Source organism: Nelumbo nucifera, chromosome 8, assembly GCF_055504915.1.
Source record: "Nelumbo nucifera cultivar China Antique chromosome 8, China Antique-T2T, whole genome shotgun sequence".
Taxonomy (NCBI): domain Eukaryota; kingdom Viridiplantae; phylum Streptophyta; class Magnoliopsida; order Proteales; family Nelumbonaceae; genus Nelumbo; species Nelumbo nucifera.
The window spans coordinates 268467-285915 of record NC_142656.1 but is presented as its reverse complement, the minus strand read 5'-3'; the positions used below and the strand labels follow the sequence as shown (position 1 = coordinate 285915).

Below are 17449 nucleotides of genomic sequence, written 5' to 3'. Positions count from 1 at the left end.
AAGTATCACACAATGTCCCCTGTATGCAATGAAATTGTGTGGTTCAAAGCTCTCCTCCATGATATAGGCATTGGTCATTCATCCTCCATTTCTCTTTTTGTTGACAACATGAGTGCCATCAAGATTGCATCCAATTCTGTCTTCCATGAATGTATTAAACATATTGAAGTGGGTTGCCATTTTATTAGAGATCTCCTGATTGGTAGCCATATTTCTCTTCCCCATGTTTCTTCTCGCCTGCAACTCGTAGATCTATTCACCAAATCTATGTTTCGGGCCAAGCATATGTTTCTTATTGACAAATGATGCTTGTTCCCATAAAAGAGGAAAATGTGGAGATGCTCACGAGCAGCATTGTTATGGACAGTATGGAAAGAAAGGAATGCCAGAATCTTCCAAGAAAAAAGAAGAAGCAGTCAAACCTTAAAGGACTGCATTTTGTCCAGGTCTTTACATTGGTTAAAGACTCTAGAATTATTTAACCATTTTATTTTTGCTGATTGTTGGAAGGATTGGAAGTTGGTAGCAAACTGCTCCTCCTACAAGGGAAGGGCAGTGACTAGCTGGGTCCCCCCTCCTCTTGGTTCTTTGAAGCTGAATTTTGATGGGAGTAGCCAGGGTAACCCGGGTCCCTCTGGGATGGGAGGTGTACTGAGGAATGAGGCTGGAGAGGTTGTCTTAATCTACTCTGGCCCTTTAGGAGTTGGGAACTCTATCCGGGCAGAACTGCTAGCTGCAATACAAGGAATACTTCTTGCAAAAGAAGAGGTCGTGGAGCAGCTTCTGATTGAAGGAGACTCTAAGACAGTGGTGGACTGGTTAAATAATCCGGAGGATGTCACTTGGGGCTACAAAAATGAGTTAAAGAAATTCAAATGGCTGACAAGAAATATGTCTATAACAGTACAATGGGTTGGGAGATCAGCTAATGCTTTTGCTGATGTCTTGGCAAAACAAGGGATAAATAGGGAAACATTGTTCTGGGCACAATTGTAACTATTGTTTTAATTTCAACATTCATGTTTTCTCTGTTGTAGTTTGTGTATTTGCTGTTTGGAGAGGCTGCTCCTCGCGCCTCTAAGGGGATCTTCTTGTATCTATTCATTATTTTAATAGAATTGATGCTATTTATCCAAAAAAAAAACATGATGCTTGTTCCCCAGAATCAATTTGAGGGGAAGAGTAGAGAAGGGGTAATTTTGTCTTTGTACTATATTGTATAATATTAGTGTAGTATGTAAACTAGACATCTTTGTATCTTATTGTATGTTACTTTCTTGTGTAAGGGCAGTCTTGTACTTTTACTTCGTTTAATATGAAGTTATGTTTTCTGGTTGGGTCGACTGTTGAGACCAACCGAACAGACTTGGAATTCTCTGTATTTTCTCTCGTCTCTCTCACTTTCTAGGTTAACAACTTAACATTCCCTGGCAGACTTCTTTGTATCTCCTGTCACATCCTAATTTTCCCCTTCCTCCAGTGGTTATCATGGCAATTGAGCTGATTCCAAGTAATTAGTTCCATCAAACTTAACAATGGTGATCTGAAAGGAATGGTTTGACGCACTTCCATCCACCATAACTCCTTCCCCATGTAATTTAGATTCATTACTAGCCATATCCATAATGAGCACAAGGCTGAAAAAGTCTATACAGCAACCTAAGACCATTAACAGTCCTCTAAAACTCCTAGAGATCCCAATGAAAAACAGAATAATGGGCTTAATACCAAGAACTGATCTGTTTCCAGAGAAAACCCCTAAAACCAGCCCTAGAGATTTTACCAACCACTCCCTCCAAAAGTGTCTAGAAAACTTCTGCTAGCTGTCAATCTCGAGAAGGATGTAAAATCTACCCAGAAAAAACAAAGCAACACCTCCTATAATTAGGTGGGACCATGTCTCGTGTTACACTTTTCTATATGAGAGAAAAGTTTTTGAAATCCCAACATTGCAGGGGAACTAAACTTCCAACCCCATGTGAGACTACATAAGCATGTCTGTCCACCTATTTGAAGGCAGATCATTTTTATGATACTTTTATTGTTGTTTTATATTGATAAAAATAAGATATGGTAGTAGTTCAGTTTTTATCAGGTCACACCTGATACACCCAACTAATAGGTGTGGGTTCTGGAGCCACTAGTCGTAAGTCATATTGAGCCTGGGTCAACACCAGGTCTTTGCAACCTTTTATCAGTTTGGAATTGAATCTGCATTTTAGACCTGACCTATTGATGGCTTACCAATTACATCGAAATTGATCTTAAAATGAACTTAAAAATAAATTATAAGCGAACCACCATGCACAATAAGAAATTTAATTGAAACAATGATAAATAATGCTTCTAACTGTACTGACTACTCAATGTTGCATGACCAGGACATGGTGCTTTTGCACCATGAAGTGGAAATTGATTTCCCAGATGGACGACCTACAGAGAATCACCGGGCCACTCTCTTGGAATTTGGAAGGATAAATAATGGGAGAATGGCCACTGCCATGGCTCTCACTGTTGGGATCCCAGCAGCCATAGGAGCTCTGGTATTTTACACATTAATTATTATAATATTTTTCCATAACATGACCTGAACCAATCATTTGGATCACCATTTTGTTATTTTGAATGTTTCAGCTCTTACTTGAAAACAAGATCATGACAAGAGGTGTTATAAGGCCTTTGGAACCAGAAGTCTATGTGCCAGGTAAGGGTGACTTGCTTAGTTTTAGTATTAAAGTTTTAATGTTTTTTTCTAACAAGGATCATATTTTTATTTCAATTGTTAACCGTATCGAAATTGTATTGATTATGAAGAAAATTCTGTACACAGTACATTATATTGCCCTTCCCTGAGATAGATTTGTTCAACTAGCCTCTTGTTTTGCCATGTAATCTGCAAAATTGTTTGCAGATCTTTGATCCGAAGAAAAGGTTTTCTCCATTTGCCTGGATCAATGCTGAATTTCCTTCATCTCATTTGTATAAGCCATGCTGATTGCCTGTGGCCACATAGCCAGCTCATTATTGTCCTTGAGTTACCTTCTATAATTAGGTTCCTGTAACCAGCTGCTTGCTTAGCTTAACAACTTGTAGTACTGCAAGCAATTCTACTTTAATAGTCACCCACTGCAAGTATTACACCATTTTTTGGTAATAAATAAAGAAGAAATTCATTAATAATGGAAAAAGGTACATGAAGAGAGGTGATGGCTGATGAGAGATCACCCAACAGAAAAAATAAGAAAAGGAAAAAAGATATAAAGAAGACAGAAAATTTTGTGAATATTACACCATTGCTGTCGCTGAATTCTCCCCCAGTCCCCCTATACCCAAGATACCTAGGTTTCACAAACTGCATTGATCAAAATTTAATTTTATTCTTTTGAAGGGTGGAGGTGTCCATTAATGAACAAGATAAAATATTTGTAGCCACCCATAGAAGGTAAGTGATATGGCCCCCACACATCAGAGTGCACAATATGAAAAGGAGAAGATCTTTTATTACTCAAAGGATAACTACTTCTACAATGTTTTGACAATTCACACGACTCACAATGAAGACTGGACAGACTAATTCCCTTAAACAATTTTGGAAATAAATGACTTAATGTAGAAAAAGAAAGATGACCCAAATGAAAATGACATAACATGACTCGACTGATGGACTCTGTAGATGTAGACCCAAAAGTAGTTTTTCCAGGTTGTTCATGGCTCTGTCCAGGAATGTCCAGCAGATATATTCATTCGCCTCATGGCCACTCCCAATCACTTTTTGAGACTCCAGATCTTGAAAAATACAGTAAGAAGGAAAGAAGGTTGCACAGCAGTTCAATGACTTAGTTAGGCTACTTACAGATAACAAATTTGTATTTAGCTTGGGTACATGAAGAGCAGAAGGAAGTACCAAGGAATCTGTAGCCTTGATGGTTCCCTTGCCAGAGATAGGGGCAAGAGAGCCAACGGCTAGGGTGATTTTGTCACGGCCAAGAAGTAAATCATAAGAAACAAACAAAGGGGAAAGGTTGGTCATATGATCAGAAGCACCAAAATCAATAATCCAAGGGATCCTATGATTACCTAAAATAGTTGCATGATTGGCAGAAGCCCGTATACCTGAATGAGCAAATGCAGAAGAGGTTGAATTTCTTGGAGGGTTGGAAGAAGAGGCCACACCCTCTAGGTGATTGATCATCCTCCCAAATTTCTCATATTCTGCCTTCATAGCTACTAACTGCTCACTAGTAGTCATCTCTTCAGTTTGGTATCTGTCACTATCTGGACCAGCAGCAATATTGGCACTCCCTGCCTTCATATTATCAGACTTCTTTTGAAACCGAAGAGGAAGAAGCTCGGGATGCAATTTCCAACACTCGTCTTTAGTGTGTTTTGGCTTCTTACAGTACTCACAAATAATTTCTTTCTTCCCTGAGCTACTTGGAATCCCTACAACTCCCTTGGGTTTCACTCCCATATTAGCAAAGTGATCATTTAGACCAGCCCCTTGGACTTGGACAAGTCTCCTGCTTTCTTCACTACTTTCCAAGGCATAGGCTTTAGACAGTGAAACACTATCTTTGGATAAAATATTTTGCTTTGTGATGTCATACTCTGGATGCAGCCCTGTCAAAAACTCAAACACCCTGTTTCTCTCAACAAGTTTCCTGCAAGGTTTAAAATGTTGATGTTGATGGAAATGTCGCTTACCAAAATATAGGACATATGTCGGAAATGTCGGAAATGTCGAGAGGAAATATTGTAAAAATTAGAGACATTGTGGAAATATTATGAAATATGTGGAAATATGCAATGATACTTTGCAAAATGATAAAAGAAGCATTAATACATATTTCTAGATTATTATCTTATTCTCAACCATTATATAAAGCTAAGAAACTAAGACCAATAACAAATTAGTAAATGACGATTTACTGATTTATTATGCATTTTGATTTTTTTACAAGGTTATCTGATATTTTCTTTTCTTATTTTTAATTCCTAGGCTTTTTTGATGGTTCACTCTGCTTCGGGCTAGCTTTCGAGTTGAAACTCCACTCCTCGGCTTAAGAGATAAGGATAATCCCTTATCTTATCTGCAGGCAAAGATCTGCCTTCCTAATCAAATTAGGAGTTTCCTGATCCAAATCTTTATTTGGATCTGGACTCTTTGAGTGGATAGGGATAATCCCTTATCCTATCAGTTGATCCAAATCGCAGAACCGCCCCTTATTTAATTAATCTTATTAAGCCAGTTCGAATGGGCTTTAGGCCCATTAAGTCTATGTGCTCACTAGCCCTCTTAACCTGCTGCCCAGTTGGCTATCCTTGTATGGCATGGGACCCAAACATTGATCTACACATCAGCCACATGGGTTCAGCCCAGCCTTTGTTACAAGGCCTGGCCAAATTCACTGTAGGAGATAGTGAACCCCTGAGTCCATCACCATGGGCTCTTAATGGGCCCAACATTTACACTAAATGGTCCTTGGGTCCAGCCACCTTATGAAAACCCAAGGACTGTGGGCAGATGCAAGATTAGCCCATCAGGTATTACCCTCAATGGTCTTACACTTAACCTCTCAGCCCATAATGATCAAACACTACCCGACAAGGGAGGACCTCTCCCTTGGCTGCAAGGTACAGTGCTGCACTCTCTACTCACATGGATCCCGGGAATTAAAACCTTTTGCAAACATTTTGAAACCATAATATATATATATATGTATATCTCTATATAAATATATTTTGCAAAACAAATTTCAACGATTCAAAACGACTGCCGGCAGTTTTGGTTTCCATCAAAGAGAGTGCATCCCCGATCATTCACTTTGTCCGACAAAGGGGTTGATCCTATCACTATGATCACCCACTTAGATGAATTCTCGGACTGTCCCAACATACCTAGGTTTTGACCCCCTCTAAGCATCTCACTAATTGGCATATCAAAGACAGCCCAATCCGACACCTAGTGTAGTATCATAATCGAGTCTAAGGTCAGGTGTAACATTCCAGTTTTGCCCATCTATCTCCAAGGTCCAGGGCAATACTGGAATTTTGGTCCGGTTCAGGGTTTCAAGAAAACCCACACTGCATGTACCTCAGGTCTCACCCTGGTAGCTGAGACAAGCCACCCCAACCAACTTGGCTGCACATCAGTGTCAGCCTTGGCAAGATAAATCTCCCCAGATCTATCCAACAACTGTGAAGATTCTAAACTAACACGAGTCTCATATTTGTCCAGTTTAAGGGTATTACATAGAAACACACCATAATAACATGAATCAAATATATACTTTATTCATTTACATTAAATGTCATAATGTACATCATTCTGATACACTGACCAAGGTCGACCTATGTAAGGTGATTCTACCTCCCCAATGAAACGTGGCTCCTCTTACACACAACTAAGTTTTTTTGGAAACCTGTTTGCCACAAGGTTTTAAATCATTGTCATTCTATGGTTGCCTCCTAAGGGAAGATCAAGATACTTCAAAGGGACAGAAAAGTGTGAGATATAGAAAGAAAACCTAGGAGAAGAGAAAGAAAAGAGATTGAAAGAGAAAAGTCTTTGGACATTCAAACTCATGGGCAGTCTGTCCCACACATTGGATATAATAAAATATAGTTAATTACATCATTATCCGTAATAAAATGATGTATATTATGACTATTACTCTTATTATAATAAGGTAAAACACTTATCCCAACACTCCCCACATTATGTGACTTTGGTAAAAGAATTAATGCTGGCTGCCAACCTGAGGCAACCCTCCTTTATCCAAGCAATCTTCTATTTGTACATATGGTAAACTTATTTCTCCAACAGGAACCTTTTCATGAGAAAAGTGTATATTCACCTCAATGTGTTTTATCCTATCATGTTGGACGGGATTATGTGCAATGCTAATGTTAGCTTTATTGTCACAGTACAGCTAGGATCAGTCACTGAAATTCCAACTCATGTAATAATGTCTCCAACCATAACAATTAACAAGCACCAAGAGTCATGGCACTATACTCCGCTTCAGCACTACTGGGATACTAATTGTTTTTTGCTCCTCCATTACAAGATTTCCCTAACAAATGAACAATACCCTGAAGTAGATCTTTTATCAACAATAGATCCTGCACAACCTGCATCAGTATAAACTTCAACTTTTAAATGACCATTTCTGCAGAACAAGTCCTCAATTGGGTATTCCTTTTAAGTAGAACAAGATTCGGTTAACTGTTTCCAAGTGAGAAGTTATTGGAGATGCATCAACTGGCTTACTACTCCTATAGCATAAGCAATATCATAACAAGCGACAGTAGATAAGCTTCCCAACCAACCGTTGAAATATACCCACATTGGCAGTCTTTTCACCACAAATATTGTCAACTTTGGGTTTTGTTCCATTGGAGTATCAGCTGGTTTTGACCCAAGCTTACCAATATTTTGTAGAAGATCAAGCACATATTTTCTCAGGTAAGTAAAAATCCCAGCTTTGGACCTAGCCACCTTGATAGAACACAACTACCATAGCTCAGAAAAACACTTCCAAAATCCAACTACTGATCCAATCTTCATGCTTTCTGTTTCATTTGATTCCAAATTATGACTCAAATCAAATGGAATTGCCCCACTCAACAAATTACTTCCATTAATCATCCACATCCAAAAACAACAAATCCGTATTTTTTTTCTTATTTCACAGAAAAATCCAATAAAAATGTGTACCTCTTCCAAAAATTTATCTTCTCTACCTGATAGTAGTGTCTCCTTTGATCACCCTTATTGCAGTCCATACATCTTCTGACATCACTTGTATGGCATGGTGATATCAGCAGTCTTGCTCGTCCACTTCTGGAGAACCACAATCATCAGGCAGATGGATTAGCCATGGCTATGATACCAAGTAAAAAAGTGCAAAGTATAGAGAGAAGAAAACCTCAGAGAAAAGAGAAAGAAGAGAGATCAAGAGATAAGAGAATTTGGACATTCAACACCATGAGCAATATGTCCCACACATTGTATTATATAATAGAATGTAGTGAATTACTTTATTACCCCTAATAACATGATCTTGTGCATCACACTTATTAGGTAAAACACTTTTTCCAACAAAGGACCAAGAAGAGGTAGAGCACCCTAATATGTCCACAATTATGGCTAATTCATCCCCCGCCATATTGATTCCTGCAACACAACTCTCTGCCCAATTTTTTTCTGACATAAAACTCTCAAAGCAACTTATCAAAAGTTGTAAATTCCTTTTGCTGTGTTCCCCATTCTCCTCACAAAATATTAGTGACCATAGTTTCCCTTCTTCCTACTCTCCATGACTTTATCAACCCCAGATCATCCTCCCTTGAGATTAACCTGCTGAAAACATCAGATTGACTCTAAGTCTCTAAGGCTGTGTTTGGTTTGAAAGAAATGGGAAAGGAAGGGAATAAGTCAATTAAGGAAGAGGTTTCCTTTCCTTTCCCTTTTCTTTCAAACCAAACACAGCCTAAGAGTGTACCACATGAGTGATAATTTTTTTTCAGAATCTATTAGGCCATCTTTGAATCCATAAGCCATTCACTGAATCAGATCAAACTATATATCTTATCAAAATTATAAGAGTGGGTTAATTCTAAGGCTGTCTTGTGCCACCCGAATAATCATTTTTGTCAGTCAACTAAGTCTTCTTTGAACTGGTAAGCCATTGACTGATGCTATGAAAATCATAATCATGTCCAAAATACATCATTGCTTCAACCAGCATGCCCCAACCTTTCCCATGCCTACCCACAGGAAAGAAGAAAGTTTTCTTCTGTGTAAGAAATGCTGCAGGTGGTATCAGGAATCTGTCAGCAGAGACTGAGGATGCCAGAGTTCCAACCAGCCAACCCAGAACACAAGCAATGGAATCTCCATCAAGGAGGATGGAACCCATTCCTGTCTCCTGGATTTTGAGCACAGTAGATGTCAGTCCATGAATTTCCTCACAAATGAAGTATTTAGCTTCCACAGACACCACTAGTACTAATCTCTAAGGGGAGGCTGAAAAAACAATAATAATTCATAGTTGTACCTGGGATTTGATCCACATTAGCTAAGGTTTTGAATCTTACAGAAATGGATGTTAGATAAATGGAGTAAGGAAAGGTTAAGGGTTAAATATACTAAATAATGTTAATAGGAAAAGGAAAATAGAAACAGAATAATTCATGAAAAATACATTGGTGCAGGTGAATAAAAACCACAGTATATCCAACATGTCTCTCTTTGCAACAATGCAAGACCCTTGACTGATAATGTCATCCATTGAAACAAGATGTTCAACCTAGATGGCATACTTTAACCTCCTTGATGGAATGACAATATTTCCATAAAAATTCCAGATTCCACCTCCCAACCAATGATGGTGGTGGTACTCTGAAGTGCACCTCCACATCAGCTCATCCAAAATCATAGAGAAGGCTAGATCAAATTGAACTATGAATCTTGTCATAAATCATAGCATTATTTCTGTTTTTATAAATTTAAGAAAAAATTAAACATATTACCCTATTTTCAATCCTTACCTATCATACTAATTATTACCACCAGGTTTAACCATTTGTGGGTTGCTTAAAAAAGGTTTACCTTTTCTACATGATAAGTAATATGTATTAAATACGCATTTTATTTATTCCATTATCTTGCACATCTACGGTATGGTAATGTTATCTTGGTATATGGACTACTTGGGGTTTAGCTTCTTTCCATTCCATTTTGATTCACTGAATTGTAAATTACTTGTTTATGGTTCTCAGCACTGGATATACTAGAAGCTTATGGTTTCCGGTTGTTGGAGAAGATGGACTGAACTCAATCATGCTGAGTATCTCTATTGGCTTTTATATAGAAGCACGTAAAAGTCTCAGACTCGTGGCATTTGAAAAAAAGTTCCCTGTAGATCTGTTTGCATGGTTATGATTTATATTGTATTTCTAGTGGAAACTGAAAGTAAATCACAAAATCATGGCAAAGGGAGAATTGGTTGTAAAAGGAGATGAGTAAGGGAAAGACAAGCACTGTAGTTGGTGCTTGATAAAGCCTTTATACTTAGATCGCTGGATTGACCGGTCTCATGGTCATGTACAATGTCTACTGGTATTTTTCTTCTTCTTTTTTTTGGTCCAAAATACACAATAATTTGATTAGGAGATGGATTAATCCAGATCATCTGTGTTTGGCCTGGAAGGAATTTTTCCTTCAAATCCAACCAAACACCATCACATCAAAAAATTAGTTAGATGCAACCCACTAGCAACTGATTTTAATTGTAACTCTAAAAAGTCAATATAACATACAAAATCCATGATGTTCTTATGCATCAAACATTCGCATACTGTAAGCTTAAACCAACCTTAGAATTCATAAGTTCGACCATATCCAAAACAAAAGCACCAAAAATCACAAGTTATCCAAAAAGAAAGTGAAGGTAAAAGAAAGGAAGAAAGTTCCACCAAGTCACTAATCAGGAAGCACTTTGGTCATTATGTAGACCTGCCTAACATCAGGTGGTAGGCTAAATAAGTACTCCACCTCTCCCATATTACGAGTTAATTTCCTATCCATCCTCATCCTGTCCTGTAAGCTTAAACCAGGGATTTTTTTCAACCTTTTTGTACACTTTCATCCTCATCTCTTTACCCTTTTTAATTAGATTGAATCATTGAAAGCCTCTTCCACCTGTGCAAGTCTATCCCAAGTTGTAGAAAAGTGCTAACCCACCATAGCTAGCCCATCTGAAAGCACTCTGACCAAGGGCTCATCATCGAAGTTACTCTTGGGCCTCTTATGTGATCTGTGAAGTCAATAGGTTGATGTAGTAGCTAATTGTTGCTGAATAAATGGGGATTGTTTATGTGGTTGTAAGGACATGAATTAATCTTGCATAAACTCAAGCCCATATTGTTGGGTATCTTGATCATCAAATGATTCAGCCTCCATGCCCTGGTTTACTTCCTCTCTACCAACTGCCTCCGCAGCATTTACAAGACCCTCAACTATCTCACCATTAGCTCTATCTCTCCCAAATATAACGGGCATCTCACCATTAGCTCTATCTCTCCCAAATATAACGGGCATCTCACCAAAGTGTAGGATGGGTTTATTCCTCAATCCCTTTGCATATGGATGGCTCTATATTCATTAAGTCAACAAACAAAGAGGAAAAAGAAATGTTAACAAACTGCATGGTTGTGTTGCACTTCTTTACATCATCTCATCCAAATCTGAAGCAACCAGGCCCAAGCATCTCATAGATTACCGCATATTGACTTTTAATGTGTTTTACGCGAGACTCAATGTGAGGGATTGCCTTTAGTTCACACCTTAAGAGTTTGGACTCCATGTATTTCTCTGATGTACAAGATATCCTGGCTTGAAGGGCCCGTTATCAGCTCTCCACATTCCTGTTTGGATTAACATCATTAACCCTTCTATCAACTTTCCTTTTTCTTCTCTTGTCCACAGTTTATCGGTTCTATTTGATTTCTTCTCCTCTGTCTCCCCAGCCATTTCTATTAACATGGAATAAATTAATTTAAACAATGCAAAACCACAAATAAGTCAAGTTCTTGCCCACTAGATCTATTTAAATAAAGTGAAGAATTGCTATAAACAAACTACAAATCATTGAAAAGCATAATAAAAAGGTAATGAATACAATGTCCTCGCAAGAATAAAACGTAAACATATAATAGTACAGTTGTTAAAATCATAAATTATTAATTCATCAATTTGTTTAATGTATAAATCGTTGCCACATTTCATTTGCTAGATTGTCTCGGAATGCATTCCACCCAATACTACTTTTTAGACATGCTATATGTTTATCAGCACCTTCTACTGCACCGTGTAAGTCTTGCTCAGCAACTATGAATTCCTCAAGTTCTAGTCCATCGGGTCAAATGGCATATTTCTCCTTATGTAGTTGTTTAGTAGGCAACAAGCAATGATGATCCTACATTGGGTTTTTGTTGGGTACCAGTTTGAGGTCCTAACTATTGATCACCTTATTTTTAGGAGACCGAATGTCCTCTTAATTATATTCTTGGCTGTGGAATGCCTCATGTTGAATAACTCAGTTGGCATGTTAGGTTGGTGCCCTTGCCCTTTTCATTTAGATAGTATCCTTTCCCCCTATATAGTGCTAGGAATCCATTTCTATTAGGGTATCTAGCATTGCACAAGTAATAATGACCTAGAAATTAAGACAACATATATTAGTTAGGCCCAATTTGGAAAGAGTACAAATACAAATTTGTACAGTGTAAATACATACAAAATAATGCAAAATGCAAGGTTTTGCGCTTGACATCATGAGCCATGATGTTTAGGAAGGTTGTACATGTCCTATCATGTCTTATGGGAGATCTAGATCTCGTAAAATGCTACTTGATGAAGGGGAATTTGGCCCGACCTCGTAACAGGGAGACACGTGGGCGTGACTTAGCATAAGATACAACTCAGCATGATCAGATCGGCATGTGGGTGTGACTCGACACAAGTGACAGCTCAGCATGATCAGTTCGCTATAAAGCGACCTCGGGTACCCTGATACCCCGAACTGAAGATACCTTGAACTGAAGCTATCCCGAACTGAGATCACTTCGGTATCAGGCACGACCAGGGTAAACGAAAAGCAAGTCCGCTACAGGACAAGCCCGGGCAGATGGACCACCTCAGAAAGAATCCACCTCGAGACAAGCCTATCTCAACGCAAGATCATCAGTACTGAAGCACTTTGGCATTCAAAGTAGGTCGAGTCTGAAGGATACGAGCTCAGACAGCTCTCCCCTGGGTAGCTTGCCACCAGGTAGCCCGGCACTTCACAGGCAGCTCGCTACCGAGTCAGACCGACCCCTGCGTGGCAACCCCGAGGAGCTCACCACCGTACTCCGCATTTTACAGGACTATGACTCGTAACGGCTATATTAGCTCACCCACACCCTGGTTCAGACGGGAGCGGGCAACCTTACCGGCTGGTGGCATTTTACCCACCTAACACGCAAACGGATCCCATCACAGCGAAGATCCAGGAACCGCTCCACCAACCCACGGGGACTCCGGTATATAAAGACTTCACCCCCCAGGGGCGAAGGTATGTTTTTAATGTGTGTGTATGCGTAATCTTTACTCTCTAACTCACTGATATAATCTTCAAGCTCTCTACTACTGCTACTGTGTGCTAACTTAGCCATCGGAGTGTCCCGCCGGGTAAGCCACCTCGGGATCTCTGACTCCTCTCTTGCAGGTTACCCAGTCCTCGTCGTTGCTGACAACCAGATCGTCTCCAACAGGGAGGAATTGGATTACGCCACATCACTATTGTTGCTCCTTGTTCTTGACATCATGAGCCATGATGTTTAGGAAGCATGCAACCATATCAATTCTCATATGTCTAGTGCCCCTTAACTTACTTACACTTCGTAAGTCAAAAAGCCTATGTAGCTCCTCCTGTCCATTTGTGTGTGATGTATGTAGACCCAATGTGATTCCATGACCATAGTCTTAAGGTTTGCATGCCTATTTGTAGTCCTATCCATAGGTGTCTCCACTTGGATATCATGATCACCATCATTTAATCATATTCCCATATATGACATCATCATTCTCTTAATTGCAATGACAATATTAATTAATTGAACTAAAGCAATTCTATCATCATGCATGTCATAGTGAAGGGAAACAACAATCGCAGCCATCTGTTTCTTTTTAAGTTTATATTACGGTGGCCAAGCCATGTTTCTGCAAAACATCAATGCATTTATCTAATTTAAGACATGACAGGACATGTACAACATATAATGTCAACCACTTGAATTCAATAAACGACATCGTAATGTTGAAACAATATTAAGAAACAAACATCAATGCATTCGTCTCAGTTACTCAGCCCTAATGTTCATACGATATTAATAAACAACTATCCATCGTATAGATAAAGAAAAATATTAAAAAAAAACATGATAGAAAACCACTCCTTCAAGGCTTCCAAGCAGCTGACTGCCTGCATATCCGCATCCCAAGTCTTCACTCCAACACCATTACAGTTCATGATCTCGATAGGTATCCTCTTCATCCAATCCAAAACTATCTCCCTCCTCATCTCTCTCTCTTCCTTTTCTTCCCTCTCCTTATATTCTCTCTCCTTTTCCTTCTCCCACTCTTAAATTGATCTTTGAATGGCATGTCCAATAGGTAACCCCTGAATTGTCGTATGAAGGCCTTCAAAGGTTGATTCCTTGATTAGTGCCACCCGGATGTGATGGGTCAGTTCCCCCATTTCATGTCTAAGTAGTCTTAGTTCAGTAGTGTTATTATTATTATTGGTATTGCTGGTGTTACTGTTAGCTAGTCTTCAACATATCTGTGCTTGGTAAAAAGAAAGATAGACAGCAGTAGCAGAAGAATAAGAAAAAATGTAAAGAAATAGAAAGGGAAGAAGGAGAAGAAAGAAAGAAAGAAGTAAAAGAAAAGGAGAAGATGTATGAGAGAAGAAAAAAAGAAGAAGAGATTAAGAGATGAGAAAATGGAGGAAAGAAAGAAAGAAAGAGTTAAAGTTAAGAGAAGAATGGTCTTCAAAGAACGGATCGAATTTCACTATATTGAATAACTGTACATAGCTGAATATATATACAAAATAATAAAGAATAAATTAAAAACAATTACAAGAATAGAAACAAGGAGAATAAGGAAAGGAGCTCTAGTAGGAAACTTGCTAAGATGAGAGTTTCCTTTTTGCATTGATTGATTTCTCTTTGGTAAGAGTCATTTCTATAGTAGGTAGTTCTTCTTTGAAAAGAAGACTAGAGCCTTCTTTGGTAGGAGATCTAGGGCTCTCTTTGGTAAGAGTTCTAGAGCTCTTTTTAGCAGGGAGGCTATAGCTCTCTTTGGTAGGAGGGGAAGTCGACCTAGGATTGGTCAACTCCTCAACACGCCCCCTAAAGCAAAAGTGGGCAGGAAGCACTTGAAGTTTGGACGGAAGCCACTCAAATCGTTAAGAAGAGAGAGGCTTAGTGAAAATATCAACAAGTTGATCCTGTATGGGAAGGAACCTCACGATTAGAGACTTCTTAACGATTAGATCGCGAAGAAAATGAAAATCGACCTCAATATGTTTAATACGGGCAAGGAAAATTGGATGAGCTACAAGATACATGGCCCCAACATTATCACAGTAGAGAATCGGTGGAGTCTGAATTTTAAACCCTAGATCATTGAGAAGAGAATTTAGCCACAAGAGTTCGGTGGTGGCATTAGCTAGAGCTCGAAATTCAGCCTTAGTACTAGAACGAGCAATAGCGGGTTGTTTCTTATCACTCCACGAGATCAAATGAGAACCAAGGAAGATGCCATATCCGCCAGTTTAGTGTCTATCGTCAGGACAACCAGTCCAATCAATGTCTCTGATGTGTGAGCCAAGAAAAATAAACCAACATCAATGGAGCCTTTCAAATATCGTAGAATACGTCTAATTGCACTCCAGTGTTTAGTTGTAGGAGCATGCAAAAACTGACAAACTTTATTAATGGCAAAGGCAGCATCTGGCCGAGTAAGAGTGACGTACTAAAGGGCACCCATGATGCTCAAGTACTGAGTGGGATCAGAGAGTAACTCGCCATCAAATCGAGAGAGACGAGAAGAGGTGCCCAATGAACTGGAAACCGGTCTGGTTGCAGCAAGATTAGTCTTTAGCAAGAGATCCAATATGTACTTGCGCTAAGAGAGGAACAACCCTGAGGCATCACGGTGAGATTCAACACCAAGAAAATAATGCAAAGACCCCAAATCTTTCAAAGCAAAAGTTTGAGACAAACTGCTAATAAGCTGAGAAACATGCAGAGAAGAAGAACCAATAATAATAATATCAACGTAAACAAGAATATAGATGATTATTTGATCCTGATTGTAGATAAACAAGGAAGGATCACATTGAGAGCTACGAAAGCCAAGATCATAAAGTTTATTACTTAAACGAGAAAACCAGGCCCGGGAACTTGTTTGAGGCCATATAGGGCTTTATGAAGTTTGTAGACGTGATCAGGATAGTTACTATCCTCAAACCCTTTAGGTTGACACATGTAGATAGTTTCAATAATAAACCCGTTAAGGAAAGCATTATGTATGTCCAACTGGCAAATGTCCCATCCACAGGATGCTGCTAGTGACAAAACAATGCGCATAGTTGTCGGTTTGACCACAGGGTTGAAAGTCTCAGTGAAGTCAACTCCCAAAACTTGAGTGAAAACTTGAGCGACAAGACGGGCCCTGTAACGTTCAATCGAGCCATCAGGGTGCCATTTGATTTTGAAGACCCACTTGGATCCAACTACGTTCATAGAGGAATCATAGGGAACCAATTCCCAAGTGTCGTCATGAAGTAATGCATGAAACTCGACAGCCACAGCAGAATGCTAATGAGGGGATTTAGCAGCTTGTTCATACGAAGATGGCTCCTCTTCATGAGTAGTAAGATCATGAAGTAGAGCAAGAGGAAGAGGATGGCGAGTGGATGCCAAAACTTGAGCCGATCTGGATGCCATTGACCTTGTTGTCATAGTATGTGTGTGAGCAGGGGGGGCCATAACAGGGGTCGTGTCAAGCAATTCCTGAATAGGTCTGGTGCACCGAACTGGTAAGAGATCATCAATAATGGAAGCTTTTTGTTCTGGTTCAAAGGAAGAAGTAGCAGATTCCTCATTAGTAGCAGACATAGAAGGCAAGGAAGCAGGAGATACCTCAGTAGTAGAAGCAGTAGGAGCTGGACACGTTTCAGCATTAACGATACCCAGAGAGGGGAGAGCAACCCCAGTAGGAGTAGCAGGGTTGAGAGATGGCAATGACTGTACCATTCTAGGAAAGGAATGTTCATCAAAAACAACATGGCAAGTAATGATTTCCTTGCCGATAGCAGGAGTGTAGAACCGATACCCTTTGTGAATGCTACTGTAGTCAATAAAGATACAAGGAGCATATCGAAAATCCATCTTGTAAAAATTATAAGGCCGAAGTAGAGGAAAACATTTACAGCCAAATATTTTCAACATAGAATAATCAAGAGGTTTGCCAAATAACTTCTCATAAGGAGAGAGATTACCAAGACCCGCAGTGGGCAGTCGATTGATAAGAAAGACTGCAGTTTCAGCAGCATCGGCCCAGAAGGACTAAGGGAGAGAAAAGGATGCCAGTAGAGATAAGGTGGACTCAATGATGTGCCGGCGTTTGCATTCAGCACTGCCATTCTGTTCATGCGTGTGCGGATAGATGAGACGGTGAGTAATACTAGCATTATCAAGATAACGGGAGAGAGAGAAATTCACCACCCCAATCACTCTGAAACATCTTGATTTTTGTAGAGAAAAGATTCTCAAGATGATTCTTGAATTTAAGAAACATATTAAACACATCCGATTTTCTCTCAAG

The 17449-nt window shown here is 39.3% G+C and overlaps 1 protein-coding gene across 26 annotated transcripts in view; it reads left to right on the top strand.

Moving 5' to 3' along the window:
• The window catches only part of LOC104590429 (lysine-ketoglutarate reductase/saccharopine dehydrogenase bifunctional enzyme), a 182635-nt gene extending 172419 nt beyond the window's left edge, over positions 1 to 10216 (top strand). For all 26 annotated transcript variants that reach the window (XR_016079575.1, XM_088893413.1, XM_088893423.1 and 23 more), the window contains 3 exons: positions 2382 to 2543; positions 2635 to 2704; positions 9787 to 10216. Coding sequence is in view for 25 of the 26 variants with exons in the window: in XM_088893413.1 (XP_088749539.1) it covers positions 2382 to 2543; positions 2635 to 2704; positions 9787 to 9839 (285 nt within the window). In the remaining variant the exon portion in view is untranslated. The remainder of the gene's footprint in view (positions 1 to 2381; positions 2544 to 2634; positions 2705 to 9786) is intronic.
• Positions 10217 to 17449: the final 7233 nt, after the last annotated feature.